Source organism: Siphateles boraxobius, unplaced genomic scaffold, assembly GCF_051911475.1.
Source record: "Siphateles boraxobius isolate OS27281-9 unplaced genomic scaffold, OSU_SipBor_1 8, whole genome shotgun sequence".
NCBI lineage: Eukaryota > Metazoa > Chordata > Actinopteri > Cypriniformes > Leuciscidae > Siphateles > Siphateles boraxobius.
Window position 1 is genome coordinate 6858463 of NW_027509208.1, and position 18584 is coordinate 6877046.

An 18584-nucleotide genomic window follows, 5' to 3' on the forward strand; every position below is an offset into this window, starting at 1 on the left:
GCTGTGCTGCATATGAGAAACTAAACGGCTGGAGCTGCTCACGCCCAGCAGCCCCAGGGGTTTGGACATACCGAGGGAGAGATTTTTTAACCACCTCTGAGTGTAATTTGGCCTACTGGAAACTCTCGACCACCTCCACCAGCTCCTCAGAGAGAGAGAGCAATGGATCCCTCGGGAAAGGGAGGAGATAAGGCCCTCGGACCCGTCTCCAGCCCCGTAAAGAGATCCATTTGGGATCCCCAGGAATGCATTCTCCGTGCTGCCTCAGCAGACGCGGGTCCTGCACCCTGAGAACCGCGAGCCTGGCCACTTTCCTCGAAAAGTGACAGGTGGGAGCTGAGCATGCGAAGTACAAGCTTCTCACAATGCCCGCAATACTGGCATTAATTTGAACTCAAATGGATTAATTAAATGAAGTTACTACTCCACACTCCACCGTGACATCATTAACCAACATAGTTGAACGACAAATTTGCAACAATTCGGTTTCTGGAAACAGTCGTGACAAGCTAGTTGATTTCTGCAGCATAATATGGTACAGTAGTTAAGCAGTTAGTTATGTCATTGTATGGGAAACGCCCCCCTGATTGGTAGATCTTGTTTTATGTTTGTTGGTAGTGTAGTACTTTAGTAGTAATTTGAACAATTTATCATGAATAAAAAAAAGAAAAAGTAAAAAAAATGTTTTAAACACAATTGGCTATTGACATCTCCTGAAGGTGTGTCTGTGAACAGTAGCTGGCAATGCATTTGAGTTAAGGAATAATACTTCAGCTGATTAAACCAATCTCACATTTTTATGCTGAAAATATATTCAAATGCATTCAATTAGAATACTTTGAAGAAAAATGCATGTTTACTCAGAGTTTGAACCCCATTGTACATAACATGATTTATGATGTGTTCGAGACACAGAAACCTCATCTCAAGTGGTGCTCACTACAGATCCGAATGATGATCCTGACAAATCCCCCTCTCTGGATATAATGCCTCTATGGACCTAATGGGTGTTAGGGATGGGAATTGATAAGAATTTAACGATTCCGATTCCATTATCGATATTGCTTATCGATTCGATTCCTTATCGATTCTCCTATCGATTCTCATTGGGTGAGGGAATAAGTACAAATGTGTTTGTTTGTATTAACTCGCTTTAATATCTGATCAGAAGACACAGCACAGAGTATTAGTGGTTTGAACCTACACTTGTCTCATGGTTTGGTTCGATTACGATTATTAAGTCATCGATTCAGTTCAATTCGATATCTCGATGCATAGAGGTGCACTGCATCCAATTTTCAATTTTACTTCAAAAGTGATGTGTGCGTGCGCACGTGTGTGTGTGTGTGTGTGTTCGCCTGTTCGGGAGGTTGCAGTGACAGAAACAGTGACATTCCAGTTAAAGTTTCATGGGACTAAAGTCTGTTTATGCCATTAAGAAAATGAAATTCTGTCAAATCAATTTTGTTTTAACGAAATGTTCATTTAAAAGCAGCGCTCATTCATCATTGTATAATGGTTACCCTGAGACGCGCGCATCTGTCAACGAGTCCGTTGTTGAAGACGATCATCCATTTATAATCACGCGTAACAACACAGAATACTTGTAATTTGACCATCGGGTGCGGATACCTAAATCAGATAACATTAGGGCGGGTGGATGATTTGTTTTTGGCTGCGGATCCGGGTGATATTGGAGCTCATGCTTACTCTAAAGCAGTCAGACTCTGCAGGCGTTATAACAGCTCGAGTGAACACGGCTAACATGGTATTTCAAGTTAGTGCTATTACCTCCTGCATATTCTATTTGTGCGTGACATGAGCGCACACGCACTGTCTCTTCTCCAGGTCGTGCTTACCAGGTTGTTCATAAAAGCCGAAATGTGCCCAGATGTAGGCTTTTAAAGTACTTGGAGCATTTTTAATTACTCACACTCGCGTCAAATTAATTGCATGCTGTGTGGCCAAATGTTTCTGCATATTGGAGGTAGTTCCCTTCGACGAAATTGAAATTTTACAAGTGTTGCAAGTGACCGTATTGTTATCTTTTCGCGTGAAATATAACCAAAACAATGTAGCGCGTGTGTGACGTCATGACACATTTGCAACGAGCGGAACCGATAAGAGGAATCGTTAAGCAAGCATGCTAACGGTTCCAAGGAATCGGTTCACTGGGCACCGGTTCTGAAGAAGAACCGGTTGTCAATTCCCATCCCTAATGGGTGTAGTTATGTTTAGCGACCCATTATTCCCAGCGAGGAGGAGCTAGATGTCAAGCTCCACCCATTGGCTCTGCAGTGAACAGCCTTTCCATCTTTCAGATAACTGAACAATTCGACAGTGTTAAAGACTTTGGCTGACTGAGCATGTGCGTACATTTCAAAATAGCATTGTGGGAGGGGCGACTTTGTGTATTCACCTTTTCTCAAGTTCATGTCAGTCGCAGGGCCGGGTGAGTTGTGAGCATTTATTTGGCACCAGAGCACATCAGGACCTCTCAAGTTACAGCCCCTGAAGTCTTCGGGCCACACACCCACACCTGTTCATGTCCTTAAAGACACACACTGAGTATGGTGGTTGAGGGGGGTGGATGGATCTGTATATCTCTGCTGCACCTGTGTTTAAACTCACAAGCATGAATTGGGTTGGTCAGTAAGGTGCAGATTGGCTTGGCAGATGGTCCAGGAAGTCAGGTGTATGGAATATGAATGCATAACAGAGAGTTTGGAGAGTTCTGGTACTTGCCCTTGTGATTTGGAGCAGACGCACCCCACCCCCCAGCATCCTTAAACACGCAACACCCCTATAGATAGACTGTGACTCTGCCCCTTAGCTGTTTTGCAGATGGCTTTGCGGCTTTCCCCTGGATCACTTTGCTGCAGATTCACCAGATTCCTTGGCAGGGGATCTAGGTGGGACTTAAGAAAGGAAAGATCTACTCTTTTAGATAAAGACTACTCGACTGCATTAGGCAGATAACGCTGTATTGTAAATACATACTTGCATACATCTGTATAGGTACACCATCTGTCTGTAATGCTATCAATCAGAATGAGCTTTTATTGCCAAAAGTCAAAAATAAAATATGTATAAAATAAAGTAAATATAATATACTGTATATAGAAATACCCAAAGCACAGATAAACGTAACATATACATTAATCTTCAACAGATGTGCAAAGGGCACAAAACAACACTGGACTCATTGACTTTTATTGTATAAAAATGTTTTTATTTTTTGAAGCATAACAACAACAAAAGGGCTTATCAGTTGGTCTCAAACAGGAATCGATACAGTACTGTTCAAAAGACTGGGGTTGTTATGATTTTTACAAAAGTCAGAAGCCTTGATTGATCTATAGAGTATTGTATTTTTTAAAGACAAGACTGATCATTTAATTTGTCAGTAGAAAAGCAAGCACTGAAATATACTTTTCAGGTTATAATGATGAGCAAAATTGGATTAGAAAGATTTGGAAATTACTGGCAATTTGTTTGTCAATCCTGTAGGCTTCAGTTCAGATCCAGTACACAAATTTCAGCTCCATTTAGAAAGTGTACTCTGTATATCAATGTGCCGCATACCTCAGACACCAAATCTGCTCTGTGGCCTGTTCTCCATTACAGTGAAACCAAAAAATAATATGTAATATGTTATGATATGCTTCAGCTGATATGCAGTAGCTATCATTGTAATAGCCTATGCTGATTTGGTGCTCAAGAAACATCATATAAGTTGTGCTGCTTAATATTTTTGTGGAAACTGCGATACATACTGTTTTTTTTTAAGATTCTTTGATAAATTTTATATATAAAACATTATGTAACATTAAAAATGTCTCTACTGTCACCTTTGACAAATCGAATACATCCTTGCTGAATGAAAGTATTAAAAAAATTTTTTAAATGGGGTATGGTGGGTAATGTTATAGTGGGCTCATTTGTTTACATCAAATGTTGGTTTGGCATCTGGATTATTTTACTAGGCGCTCCCACTGCTTTACAGTCAGAGTTTTAGCATAGTTTAGACAGCGACGTTTGACAGCCCAATTTAATTAGCATAACTCAAGCTCAAATATACACAGGTTATTATCTAGGTCTATTCAGAATTCTGGAAATTCCTGCTAGCTCTTGTTATATTAACACATCCTGAACCTGATGAATGAAATATAAAAATGAACGTCCATGCCGTTACTGTGTTAAAGAATTGTTACTGCTCTGATGGTGTTCATCAAAACCATGGCAACCATCGGCTAGGATTAATGTGATACGTGAGCTGGCACACAAGAAAAGCACCGGGTTGGAAACAAATGAGACAGAAATCAATATATTCATCCTGAGAGAGAATGAGGATGTACAGAGATTCATTGTGGATTCTAATGACATAAGTGTCTCCACTCTTCTTCCTTTCCTTCAGTGACAACTTTGAGATAATTTAGCTGTTGTTACATCAATTAAATTGATTTAAATAGAGTATTTACCTATTTATGACTTGACATGATATGCCTTTCAATTACATTTATTTTTCAGGAACTTGAGAAGTTCTTTATAAATGTTTTTATTTCCCATATCGGTTTCTATTTTTTTTCTATTTTATTTTATAATTCATATATTTGGCTATTGATAACTATTTTAGCTAAACATATTGCTGCTAATTGATCATTGTATAAGTAAAGTGTGCAATTTTTTTTAATGTTAATTTTTTTTTCCTTTCCCAATTTAATATGGAGTTAACTAAGTCATTCCTATTCATTCCTAAAAAAGTGTAAATTTGTAATGGTTATGTTTGGTTTTTATTGGTTTTTCCTGTCTTCCTGCTCATCTGTGTTCCTAGTTAGTATAATTGGTTGTTAATTAGCTCTACATCTATTCTGTTTTACTTTGATTACTCTGTCTGTGTTTTTCAAACCCTTAGTTCTGTCTTTTCATTGTTGTGGACCACGCCAAGGTTTTTTTAGACCTGACGAACTTTCCAGACCGCTCTCCATGCATGTTTTTCAGGACCAGCTTGAATGAACACACAAAGGCACGCCTGCCTGGTGATGGTCCTTGGAGAAACCAAGTTTATGGATTAGGTGCTGGTGAACAATGGTTCGGTGTTCACCATCTGCCCTGTTGTGAAGGACATCACCAGCCTCACTCTGAACCCAGAGCCCAGCCAGGCACCTTCTAAACCCTGCATGGAGCGTACACCTCCTGCATCTCTAGTGATCCCACTAAGCCTCCCTCTTCCACCTCCTCTGCCTATAACAACCAGTTCATTTGCCCCGCCTCTGCTGTTTCCATTCAGTCCCTCGGCTCCTCCTCTGACTCCACTCTGCTGTGTGAATCTGCCTCGTGTCTCGCAGTCTCCAGCTCTGCCTTGTAAAGAGGATCCGCTGGCTCCGCCTCCTCCCACGAGCCCGTCACTCCACCTCGGCTCGTCAACCAGTCGGCTCCACCTTGGCTCCTCCCTCCATCGGCTGCACCTGGGATCATCGTCCTTATTGATCCACCGGCCCCCCTCATTCTTCCGGCTCCACCATGGTCAGACATTGTTCTGCCTGTGCCACTGACTTCCGGGCTTTCAGCTGCGCTTTGTCCCTCCACCCATTTGGCTCCATCAGGCTTTGTCCTCACTCCAGCTCCGTCTTGGTCCTCAGTCCCATCGGCTGCGCCTCAGTCCTCTGACTCCACCTTGAACGCTTGTCGTTGCAGCTCTGCTTCGATTTCCTGATCCATGATCCCTAGTCTCTCCGATTGCCTGGTCTCATTGGCTCTTCGGCTCCACCTGGGTCTCCACCTTCATCGGCTCTGTCGCCATCTGTTGTCCTCCAGGTTAAACCTGCCAGGTCTCCACCATGGCACCTCCCTCTTTCGACTCCACCGTGGGCCTTTAAGTTTAAAAGGGGTTATGTTCGGTTTTATTGTCTTTGTGTTAATTTTCCCTGTCTTCCTGGCTGTCTGTTCCTAGTTAGTCTCCTTGGTTATTAATTAGCTCTAATCACTAATCACTGGTTAATTACTCCGTTGGTGTCTTTAAACAATTAGTTCTGTTTGGCTAACCAATGGTAGTCAGGGGGAGTGGCCAGGAAACTTGTTTGAAAACAACCTTCAAAAACAAACATTTTGCAGTTCTGCTTGGATGCTTGATACTGGTTTCACAGAAATTACACACTTCAGCTTTAAAGGTGCAGTAAGCGATTTCTGAGAAACACTGTTGATATTTGAAATAGAGACCAAAACAAACACACCCCTACCCTAAAGAAACACACCCCTCCCTTCATTGCTCCACCCACAAAACAACAAATAAGGTATGCAACCCAGGCAACCACTAACAGCTGGCGCATCAGACAGCTTGCACAAGTATGGATGAACCAGCTGTGATTCAACAACAACAACTGCATACAAAAGCATATCTTGGTTCTGTGAAACATAGCAAAACAGTAGGTTACTATCGTAACCCTGGTTCTCTGAAACATCGAGTGGAGAGATCCACCTATTGGAAAGGGCATCTGACCTCTGCAGAAGCATCCATTTGCATTCTGGCTAGACAGACAGAAGTGCGCAGCCAATTCCAGGTAAGGCCCCACCCCCTTACCTGAGGGCATATAACGCCTGCAGGAAGTATATTCACTTCTCGGGCGGCAAGCTTGTGGATCTCTCCAGTCGATGTTTCAGATAACCAGGGTTACGATAGTAACCTATTTTTCTCTTTCATCATCTCGTGTTTGAGATCCACCTATGGGAGAGACATGGACAGCTCCCCGATTGCCCAATACACTCACAGTGAGGTACTGTAAGACAGAGAAGGACGGTCGCCCCAGGGAGGCGGTGCCTGACACGTCCCATAAGCATGAAACTGCAATCCTGACGCACACACATAACTGCTGTGCACATGCAGGACATGAAACATGTATGTGGCACACACACAATAATAACCCCAGCAACACATATATATGTATATATACATGCAGGAGGAATGTAAATGCATGCTGGGTGACAGGAATGTGCATGGCCTGCCAGCCCATTCACCCCCTATTATTTTACTTCCAATGGGGTTGCAGGGAAGGGCTAAGAAGACCCCACCCCTAGAACAGAATGTGCTACCGAAATTCTAGTGACATCCAGCCGGTAGTAACGCACAAAGGTATGAGAAGAAGCCCAACTGGCAGCGGAGCAGATGTCCTGCAGTGACACTCCCCTAAACAAAGCCCAAGAAGCAGCTAAGCCCCTCGTGGAATGCACTCTGATGTCCCCTGAGGGCAGCACTCCCTTTGATTCATATGCCAAAGCTATAGCATCCACAAGCCAATGTGAGAGGTGTTGCTTAGATATGGGACTCTACGGTTCCTTGTCCGAATCTCACCCATAACACGTCCACTATCTGAGGGTGAAGGCGCCAATCTCCGTAGATTGGGTTTCCCCTCGATAGAAGGTCCGCGCCTCAGTTCAGAATGCCTGGAACATGAGTTGCGCGTAACGACAGGAAAACCCCTCTACTCCACACCAAAAGCTTGTAAGCTAGAGCGTGAAGTTTCGACGAGTGCACGCTCTCCCACCACAGAAAGCGCCATAGAGCGCCCACAGGTTTGGACGGCCTGACGAGCGTTACGGAGGACGAGGTTGTTAACCACAAGGATCTCCTTCCACAAGGGTAGAGAAGTGGTTCCCTTTTCCAGCTTTTGCTCTAATTCGTCCAAGATCTCTGCCTAGTAAGTGGAGAGGAGGTAAGAGACATTAAGGGCCCTGACAGCCAAGGCCGAGGACTTGTAAGCGGCCTGGTGAACTGAGGCAGAAAAACGGTCCATCTTGTTGGGCAAGACTGGCTTAGGGGGAGCGAGCAGACCGCCCTGGGTGGGGTTAAGGTGCCTGGCGATTGAGGGCTCCATAGCAGGGTGGTCACCCATGCCAGAGCCGCCATATCCTTCACCTCAGGGCCCTTGAGACCGTGCTTGAGATCGAGCAGGTCGCTCCAGTTGTGCCTCATGTGCTTCGCACATGCTGGAAGAACGGGAAGAGTTGTTTCCTTGGACCAGGAGGGGATTCCAGCACATTCCAGTCGTAAATGTCCCTTTCCTGGTCGGTGGCGCTCAATGTTGAGGCAAGCGGCCGCTCACTCACACACTTACAGGGGGATAAACTGAGGTAAGGTCGCGGGGGCATAAGCCTGAGAAACGCCAGAGGGTGGGATGGCCTCCTCATCCCCTGAGACCCCAAGAAGGGCCACGTCATTCTCATCGCCGGAACCGGCCAGTTCGTCGACGAGCGGGAGGTTGCCTGCGAAGATGTCCTCATCGGGGAATGCAGGATTGGGCTGGTCAGCCAAATAAGTGAAGTAGCGCCTCGGGAGGCCCCCAGTAGAGCGTTGTCGTCAATGTGGCCCCCATCCGAGTCAGAAAGGCCGAGCTCAGCACACTGGGTCGCTGCGACTTTAAGACGGTGTCGCGAAAGCTTCCTGGGCAGCATAAGGCACTGACTGCAATTCTCCGGGTTCTCCAAGGCTTCTTGAATGTGTTTGAGGCCCAAGCAGACCACGCAGAAAGGGTGAAGGTCCTTAGTGGCGATCAGCACACCGCACGTGAATGGGCAGGCCCATGATAGGCTGTTCCTCGGAGAAGTGGCAGATTTAGACAGCGACATACCGGTGAAAAACTCAGAAAAATATGTGACGGGCAGCCGTGGAAGGCGGAGCAGGTGAGAGAAGCAAGAGCGCGGATTCCTCCGGATCCAGAACACAGCTCATCAGGCTGAATAAACGACTGACACGTCTGGCGGAGGCTGATCAGGCGATATGTCCTCCTGAAGACACGCAAGTGTGCAGTGTAAAACCAACCAAACTGTAAGTGCAGAGATCGCGAGAAGCGAATGTCAACTGGAGAATAGCAGCGCTTGCAGGCGTTATATGCCCTCAGGTAAGGGGGTGGGGCCTTACCTGGCATTGGCTGTGCGCTTCTGTCTGTCTACCCAGACGTGGTGCAATTGGATGCTTCTGCAGAGGTCAGGTACGGATGCCCTTTTCCATAGGTGGACCTTGAACACGAGATGATGAAAGAGAACCAAAGTTACTAATGTATCGAGCAGAAACAAAGCAATCTCTGTGTCTGTTTTCAGGTCCTCCTCCTTTCAAACGTCTCTCCAGCGCTGTTAAGCTTTTCCAATATTAACGGGGGTCTTAGCTCTTGCCTTTCTTCTTCCAATTATATTCATCTGACCATTTCCTCTTTGTTAGTATGCAGTGTTAATTTCATTGATGAATAATTTTTTTCATGTTTTTCGTCAACGACATTTATTCACAGACGAAAATGTGACGATAACTAAATAAAAACTAGTTTTGAATGACAAAAACTATGACGAAAATCTATTGACATTTTCGTCAACGAATGAAAGCTAGACAAAAATGGTAGATAGTGACGATTTGGGAAACGAGCCAGTCAGAAGTAATGTCTTGCATTTGTGGTAGATGTGCCCATTTTTACTGTAACGTGCTGATCTACGCAGCGGGACACGAGTCGGCATGCGCTGCATTTCTCATAAAACGTAAAAAAAGTAAACGTCTGGCAGAATGAGTAGAGCGGATATATACTGTTTATCTGAATAAGAGTGACGACGCAAAAAAGAGCTCTTTTCGGTGTGCTTTTCTGTGTGCACATACCCGACCCGAAGTGTGCAGCCATGCGCATTGACACCTATACAACGTGCGAGTACTGAATTGAGCTCTCTTTCGTTTCTGAATGGACAAATACACACAACATTATGTCTAAATGTCCATTTTGGAGAGTATTCACGTAAACTATGTTGGGTATGTCTTAAACAGTTGTGAGTTTATCGGATGTGCTTCAGTGCAATTGGATCCACATGTCATTGGACATGATCCGATGTCTTAAAGTGACAGTTGGTAATAAACCTAATGTGGTCTGTGTCCTTAATATTGATCAAGCAACAAAAGAAAAAGAGAAACAAATTCACTGCTCGTTAATAGCTTTAATAAGGATTTGTTATATTTAATTCATACAAATAAATATGTCTGCTGCTTGAAAGGATAAACTATGATGTATCCATGTAGTTATAAAGAATGCACATATAATTAATTGAAAAGAAGAGTGTGTTCTAATTTAGGAAAAGTGGTTTTATTTAATTTTAAGATATTTTTTCAAGTCACAGTAGTTAAATCTGTATCTTTATTGCATGTTCAAACTTTACAGTCATTCATATTAACAGGTTAATAGATTTTTTCTCCGGGAGTACATGGTTTTGAAAATTTTATAGAAAATCTAAATTAATGCATTACAATTTAACTAAACCCATTATATTTTGACTAAAATCTTACTGTATTTCGTCGACTAAAACTAGACTAAAACTAAAACAATTCAGATGACTAAAATATGAGAAGGTAGGACAAAAGACTATGACTAAAACTAAATTAGAGCCCGACCGATATGGATTTTTGGGGGCCGATGTCGATAAAAAAAGCCAGATACCGATATATCGGCCGAAATGCTTTATGTGTATATTATAATACAGTAGCAATATTATGTGTATTATAGTACAGTACCAGTCAAAAGTTTGGACACTTTCCTATTGGTGTATTTAAACTTTTGATGGGTACTGTATATAGAATACACAGTATAAACAGAATAAATATAAAAGTTCTGCAATGATCACGCAAATGTGGTGATCAAACACATGTGTGACAAAGATATGTGATGGAGGCAGGGTGAATGATAGAATGAGAATAATACATTTGAGCTGTAACCGAACTAGTTTGCATTGCATGTTATATTATATTCTAAATACTGTTGCATAATCTTCACTAACGACTTTGTCTTTTAATTTAGTCACGTTATATAAAACATAACTTGTATCAATAAATATATCAAAAGTGTCACTGACAAAACCTTATTATCTTAATTCTTAATTCCTCTAATATCTACCAGTGGAGGAAGAACTCAGATCTTTTTACTAAAGTAAAATTAATAATATCATAATGAAAACGTTTTTAATGACATATGTAGGCTACAGTACTTTTATACTATTTTAAATAAGTAGTAAGCTAAATGTACTAAACGTAAAACATAAAGTGTTATAATTATATATATTATTGGAATATTGCTTGATGTTGTAATGTAGCGTTATAGGCAGAATGAGCTTTAACACGGTCGACACCGGACGCGGCCGTTATCGCTTGCGTCGCAACAGCTGTTTACCCGCGACCCGTTACAAAGCAGAATGGGGCATCAGTTTACTGTCGGAGTTTTGTCGCTTGCGCAACGCATGTTAATCAATGTTTTATCAACCAATTGCCTGGATTTAATAAATAAGAAATAAATATAGCAGACAATAATAAGGACTTCTCAGCTGCGCGCTTGCAATAATCACAAGCTCACACAATACGTGACAGAGGCTGGTAGCAGAGAAATCAATTCTGTGAATTACACTGCGCAAATCAAAAGTAATAGGCTACTACCCACCGGATGAAGAACGGTTGGCTCTCAACAGAACATAAAATATTCATTTTATTTTATTTTTCGTGTTCGCATTTATGAGGAAAAAACAATGTTACGGACGTGACAAAGCTCTGAAAGCGGCACTAAAGTGCTTTAAAACTTTCACAGAGACCTCAAACAGAAAGCACAAAGCCTTTCATTAAAGTGAATTTCGTTTTGTATTAATTGTATCTTAATTTTAATCAATGTTTCATCAACCAATTGCCTGGATTTAATAAATAAGAAGTAAATATAGCGGACAATAGATAATCTTGACACGGAGGCGTAGGCGCGTGAACTGGAGGTCATCTCATGCATAAATGAACCGAATCTCAGCGTATAAACCTGAGAAATATATCTATATTGAAATGTCTACTTTTAAACATAATTCAAAACGAAAGACAGACTGCTCTCTACTGTAATCCCTATGAAATGTGCATTTCTCTCTGGCGTGTTCACTGAAGATCGCGAGTCAGCGTCGTCAACTTTGCAGCGACACTGACTGAAAACATTTGCTTATTAATAAACAATTAAAACGTCTCCTCGCTATATTTAATGTATTCATAATCATTACTGTTGCCAGTTCTTTGTGACAGCTTTTAGGTGCTTTATTGGCAGCGCCACCCTTACATGAATCACCGCACCCACATTTTTAAAAATGTGGTGATGGCGCAGTGGATAAGACACATGCCTTTGGTGTGAGAGACCCGGATTCGAATCCACTGCGAGACACCAATGTGTCCCTGAGCAAGACACTTAACCCAGAGGCGTGCGACCTCTGAAATATAGCAATTGTAAGTCGCTTTGGATAAAAGCGTCAGCTAAATGAATAAATGTAAATGTAAAAATATTCATTTATCGGCCATTATATCGGATACCGATAGTTAGGAAAATGCCTAATATCGGCCGTTAATATCGGCCCACCGATATATCGGTCGGGCTCTAAACTAAATTAGAATTTGCTGTCAAAATTAACACTGGTAGTATGTCACCCATCTCTCTTTTTACGGTCTTTCTGCAAAATACCCGCTTGCTCACTGTCTCTCCTCCCCATCATGAGTGGACATTGCCGAATGTTTTTCAAGAGTGTTTTGGTGCTTTGTGGATCGACCCAATCCACTGTTTTTCCCCCCTATTTACACAGCCAGGACTATACAAAAAACAATATTATTTTTCAGCACACACACAGAACAGACATCTAGCAAATATTCGCAAAATTGTTTGTTTAGGTGTTGATTTAAATTTTCAACAGCGTTTTTCAGAAATCGCTTTCTGCACCTTTATGTTGTGTCAAGCTCTTGTGACTACTTTGAGTGAAAGTATTTTGAGCGTTTTTGCTTTTAAACATAAGTTTAATTTATTGTTTTTGTTCTGGCAGGAAGATGAGGTGGTGCTGCAGTGTGTCGCCGCCATTCAGAAGGAGAATCGCAAATTCTGCCTTTCAGCAGAGGGACTCGGCAACCGCCTGTGTTATCTAGAGCCCACATCAGAGGCGAAGGTAATGCTTCATGTGTTCTGACAAACTAATCACTGCTTCAATATGCCTTAACCTCTCAACACAAACCACAATGCAGATCGAAGCAAAGCAATTTATGAAAAACATAATAAAACATAAACAAACGTTTTAGAAAAATGTTTAATGGTTAGACAATGGTTTAATGTTTTTTTTGTTTAATGGTTAGATAACTACAATGTACTAGTGCATAATGTTAGAATTACACAATCTGATTTGCTTTAGGTATGCCGATTAAGAAATACTTTAAATAATGTTCCTCTTTATGTGGAAAGAAAATGTCATGGTTAAAAATATATGTAGAGAGACTTAAATATGTTTGAAGATATTTGCCTTTGATATGTTGTCCTCTAGCAATACATCAAATTAATGGGAAGAGATTCATGTAGTTGAAAACCATGGCAACAGCAATTGATCCTAGTCCCCTGCACCATATTTTCTATGCATCAGGAGGCAAAGAAGTAGAAGATGTGTGGGCATCTCTATGGTTATGTGCAGTGTCTGGGCCTGACCTTGTTCATACATTGAAAAAATGAAGGTGGTTGATAATGATCTTTCCATTATCATATAAAGTATGGGTCTTCTTCATGCATATCAATAAATTAATTCTTATGGGTCACCAGTTATGAAACGGATAACCCTCAGTGACACTGAGACATCTGCTGTAATTGCTTGAGTGACAAAGAAGATAACTGTCAGCTTTAACATCATGCTTTACAATCACCCTGGTCTATCACATATATGTTTAAGACCATAAATTAAGGTAATTAATTTTTATTATCAAGTGTGTGCAGTTTATATATATATATATATATATATATATACTGTATATATATACAGATAGATAGATAGATAGATAGATAGATAGATAGATAGATAGATAGATAGATAGATAAGACTTCTCTAGACCAAGAGTGGAGTTCACCACTTCCCCATGTAAATCCTCGCTGGCCTCTCAAGCTAATCCTAATAAACACATATCGAAAATAAAACATATATTTAGGCCTAATTAAAGGGTTAGTTCACCCAAAATTAAAATTATGTCATTAATTATTCACCCTCATGTCGTTCCAAACCCGTAAGACCTTCGTTCATCTTCGGAACACAAATGAAGATATTTTTGATGAAATCTGAGAGCTTTCTGTCCCTCAATTGACGGCAACATCATTGCAACTTTCAAGGACCAGAAAGGTAGTAAAAACACCGTTAAAATGGTCCATGTGACTACAGTGGTTCCACCTTAATATTATGAAGCGATGAGAAAACTTTTTGTATGAATGACATGAGGGTGAATAATTAATGACAGAATTAAAATTTTTGGGTGAACTAACCCTTTAAATTTGTAAACATAGCCACTCTACCAGTTATAAAGTATGATTTTATCCATAATCAAAAGTAAGGAAAAACACCCACACTATCTTTCTCTCTCCACAGTATTTTCCTCCTGACCTATGCATCTGTAACTTCGTGCTGGAGCAGTCGCTCTCAGTGCGGGCCCTACAGGAGATGCTTGCCGGGCAGAACGGTGAAGGAGTAAGTAAACAAATCACAGCGATTATTGGGTTACTATAATGAATATACAGTATCTCAACCTTTATAATAAGAATCATTTAAAACCTTTTACTTTTGAGTACATTTACCATGACAATCGGAAAGTATAATGGTGGTGAAAATGCATCCTGAAGTTAAATAAAATTATAATTTGTGAGGCCCCATTAACATTGATGAGCAACTGCTAAATTTAGTGACCGTAGAACCACTAATTATGTTTGTACATCAATACAATGCATTTTGATATAGACAAAAACTTATGTGTTTTACAAGCAACAGCAAAGAAAGTCATATTCATTGTACTGTCATGGAAAATTATAATAGCTGGAAAATTATATACACTACCAATTAAAAGTCTGGGGTCAGTAAGATTTTTTTAAAGCGATTAATATTTTAGTTTTTGATTAAAGATCACGAGAGCACATGAATTAAAAAAACGATGGTCATGAATAAATCATTTATAATAAACTGCAACATTTAGTAAAAAAAGAAAAAAGAATATTTAATTTTGATTTCATTCTGGCTTTTAGCAGCACAAAAATATTTTCAACATTGATAATAATAAGAAATGTTTCTTAAGGCGAGACATGGCAGGCAAAAACATCGTTTTTTTTTTCACTGGTCAGTTTTGAGATTTTGGGATATTTGTCTTCAATAACATGTCTTCTTTCAGACTTGTGGTGAAAAAAAGTCCGAAATAGACATTTAGGTCTTTATTTTACTACACTTTGTCTGTTTGCGTCTGTAGATTTCTCATAAATTCATCAAAAGTTGTCGTTATAAATTATCCCTCCGCGATCGCGATCTGCACCCTGTCATCACACACACCGTTAGAAAGCTCTCTCTCTCTCCTGAACAATGCTGTCGGATCCAAATATGGTCATTTTCTTTTTATCTCCAAGCTATCCCAAGTAAGCTGTTCTTAGTTATTTGATTTTGTTTTTCTCCCCTCGTGGAGTTATTTTATTTATCTCCTGTTAATGTTTGCATTATCTCAACTGTAGTAATACCTCTTTCTGAGAAGAACTTTGAAGAATTTTTTTTTGACTTGCAAAGTATCCTTTTTTTAAAAATAAATCTGCTTTGCCTGGATTTTTGACTTGACTGTTTCGTTTGGGTCCAACATAACCTCCTCTGTGGCAAAGTGGTAGAACACTCAACTCTCCACATCTAAGACCCGAGTTCGAGCCCAGCTTGTGACAGAAAAACCGAGTCAGTCATGGACCCAGAGACACTCAGTTCCAAAGACCTGTTAGCGGTGATCGCTCAACATGAGGCATCTTTCCAGCGCCATGAAGCCGTTCTCAGCCGACAAGAAGAGCTGATGACCAGTCATTCTCAACTCCTGGCCGATATGATGAGTTCCATCCGCCAGCTCTTTGAACGCCTCCCTGGTCCTTCGGCTTCCTCCAGATCACCCCCGAGCGACGACAGGCCTTCGCCAGTGGCGGAGCCCCAACTTCCACCTCCCAAGCCCTTTGCTGGAGATCCAAGTTCCTGCCAGGGTTTCTTCAACCAATGCTCCCTCACCTTCGAGCTCCAACCCTCAAGTTTCCCACAGACCGTTCCAAGATTGCTTAAATTATTAACCTTCTTTCAGACAAGGAGCTATCCTGGGCCTCCGCAGTGTGGCAATCCCAGGAAGACTGTTGTAACTCCTACGCGAAATTTGTGGACGAGTTCAAGCGGGTGTTTGATCACCCTGTCAGTGGTCGAGAAGCTTCCAAGCGCCTACTTTGTCTCCGTCAGGGTTCCCGCAGCACGGCGGATTTTCCCATTTAATTTCTGACCATAGCAGCATGGAGCGGATGGAATGATGAAGCGCTGAGGGTCTGTTTTCAGGGAGGGTTGTCTGAGCCCCTTCAAGATGAGTTAGCCACCCGAGAACCAGCTAGGGATCTCGAGTCCCTCATAGCATTGGCCATCCGCCTGGACAATCGTCTGAGAGAGCGGAGAACGGCTCGCCGCCAGGTGTCTCAGTCCCAAGTTCCTTTGAGCAACTCTGTTTCTCCAGTTTGTGTTCCTTCATTCAGAGCTTCCCCGGCCCCTGAACAGCTCCATGATTCCCCGGAGGACATGCAGTTAGGCCGTTCCAGGCTTTCTCCCAAGAAAGGGAAAGTCGCATGAGGGAGCGTCGGTGCCTCTACTGCGGGGTTGCCGGCCACTTCCGCTCCACCTGCCCCGAGCTTTCGGGAAACGCCTGTCCCCGCCCAGCTACAGGAGGGCTGTGATGGGGAAGATTAGAGCTCCTCCTACTAACGCTGTGCTAGCTGTTCCAGCCTCTCTGTCCTGGGAGGGCCACCAGCATCAGGTCCAGGCTATGATCGATTCCGGTGCCGCAGGTGACTTCCTGGATCTAACCTTGGCTAAGGAACTTAAGATTCCTACCCAGCTACTTCCTCAACCTCAAGCAGTTACAGCTTTGGATGGCAGACCTCTGGAACCAGGCAAAGTAACAGAGGCGACTCAGTCCCTGCGACTTACCGTCTTTCAACACCAGCAGGAGGAGACCTTCTATCTCATTGACTCCCCTGAGTATCCTATTATCCTGGGTCAGCCTTGGCTGTGCCGACATAATCCCCAGATCGACTGGCCTAATGGAACCATTCTAAGCTGGGGTTCCTCTTGTCAACTCACCTGCATGCTTCAGAGTCCCTTGGCCCCTAGTTCCGAGTTTCAAGAGTCTGTCAACCTCTCCCGAGTCCCCAGTGTTTACGATCGGTTCATGGCCGTGTTCAGCAAGTCCCGGGCTACTTCTTTACCGCCTCAACGCACTTATGACTGTGCCATTGATCTACTCCCTGGCTCCTGCCCTCCTAGGGGTCGGAGCTTCTCCTTGTCCTCCCCCGAGCACTCGGCTATGGATACCTACATTAAGGAGTCCTTGTCAGCCGGCATCATCCGTGCCTCTACTTCCCCGGCTGGGGCGATTTTCTTTTTTGTAGAGAAGAAAGACGGGGGTTTTAGGCCTTGTTTTGATTACCGGGGCCTTAACAAGATCACGGTTCGGAATCGATACCCCCTTCCTCTCATGGCCACTGCTTTTGAGCTGCTTCAAGGGGCTTCCATTTTTACTAAACTGGATCTCCGCAATGCTTACCATCTCGTGCGGATCCGGCAAGGAGACGAATGGAAGACCGCCTTCAACACCCCAACGGGTCACTACGAGTATCTGGTGATGCCGTTCGGGCTCACCAATGCCCCTGCAGTATTCCAAGCCCTGATTAATGATGTTCTCCGGGACATGCTTAATCTGTTTATCTTCGTATACCTGGACGATATCCTCATCTTCTCGAGGTCACTGAAGGAGCACGAGGGGCATGTTAGCCGGGTTCTCCAGCAACTACTGGACAATCATCTCTATGTTAAACCTGAGAAGTGTGAATTTCATGTTTCCCAGACTCAGTTTCTTGGGTTTATCGTCACTCCTGGCCACCTGGAGATGGACCCCAAGAAGGTCAAGGCGGTCCACAACTGGCCAGTCAAGGAGGTTCAACGTTTCATTGGCTTGGCGAACTTCTATAGGAAGTTCATTAAGAATTTCAGTTCTGTGGTAGCCCCCTTGACAGCACTTACTAAGGGAGGAGGAACCAAGATTCACTGGGGTCCAAAGGCAGCGGGGGCCTTCGAGGATCTCAAGCGCCGCTTCACTTCAGCTCCGATTCTCGGTATCCCTGACCCAGAAAGACCTTTTGTGGTGGAGGTGGACGCCTCAGAGGTGGGGGTCGGGGCCATCCTGTCACAGAGGGGTGAGGATGGAAAATTACACCCTTGTGCCTTCATGTCTCGCCGCCTGTCTGAGGCCGAGCGTAACTACCATGTGGGGGATCGAGAGTTGCTTGCGGTAAAACTGGCCTTGGAGGAGTGGCGTCACTGGCTTGAGGGGGCTCAGCATCCTTTCCAAGTTCTCACAGACCACAAGAACCTGGAATATCTCCAGCAGGCTAAGCGGTTGAACCCTCGGCAAGCACGATGGTCCCTGTTTTTTAATCTATTCCAGTTTCTCTTATCTTATAGACCTGGCACCAAGAATGTCAAGCCGGATGCCCTCTCTC

The 18584-nt window shown here is 42.9% G+C and overlaps 1 protein-coding gene across 4 annotated transcripts in view; it reads left to right on the forward strand.

Annotated features, from left to right (window-relative positions):
• ryr3 (ryanodine receptor 3) overlaps positions 1-18584 on the forward strand; it is a 115132-nt gene that overhangs the window by 15109 nt on the left and 81439 nt on the right. For all 4 annotated transcript variants that reach the window (XM_077220385.1, XM_077220386.1, XM_077220387.1 and 1 more), the window contains exons 2-3: positions 12844-12963; positions 14413-14511. In XM_077220385.1, the coding sequence (XP_077076500.1) occupies positions 12844-12963; positions 14413-14511 (219 nt within the window). The remainder of the gene's footprint in view (positions 1-12843; positions 12964-14412; positions 14512-18584) is intronic.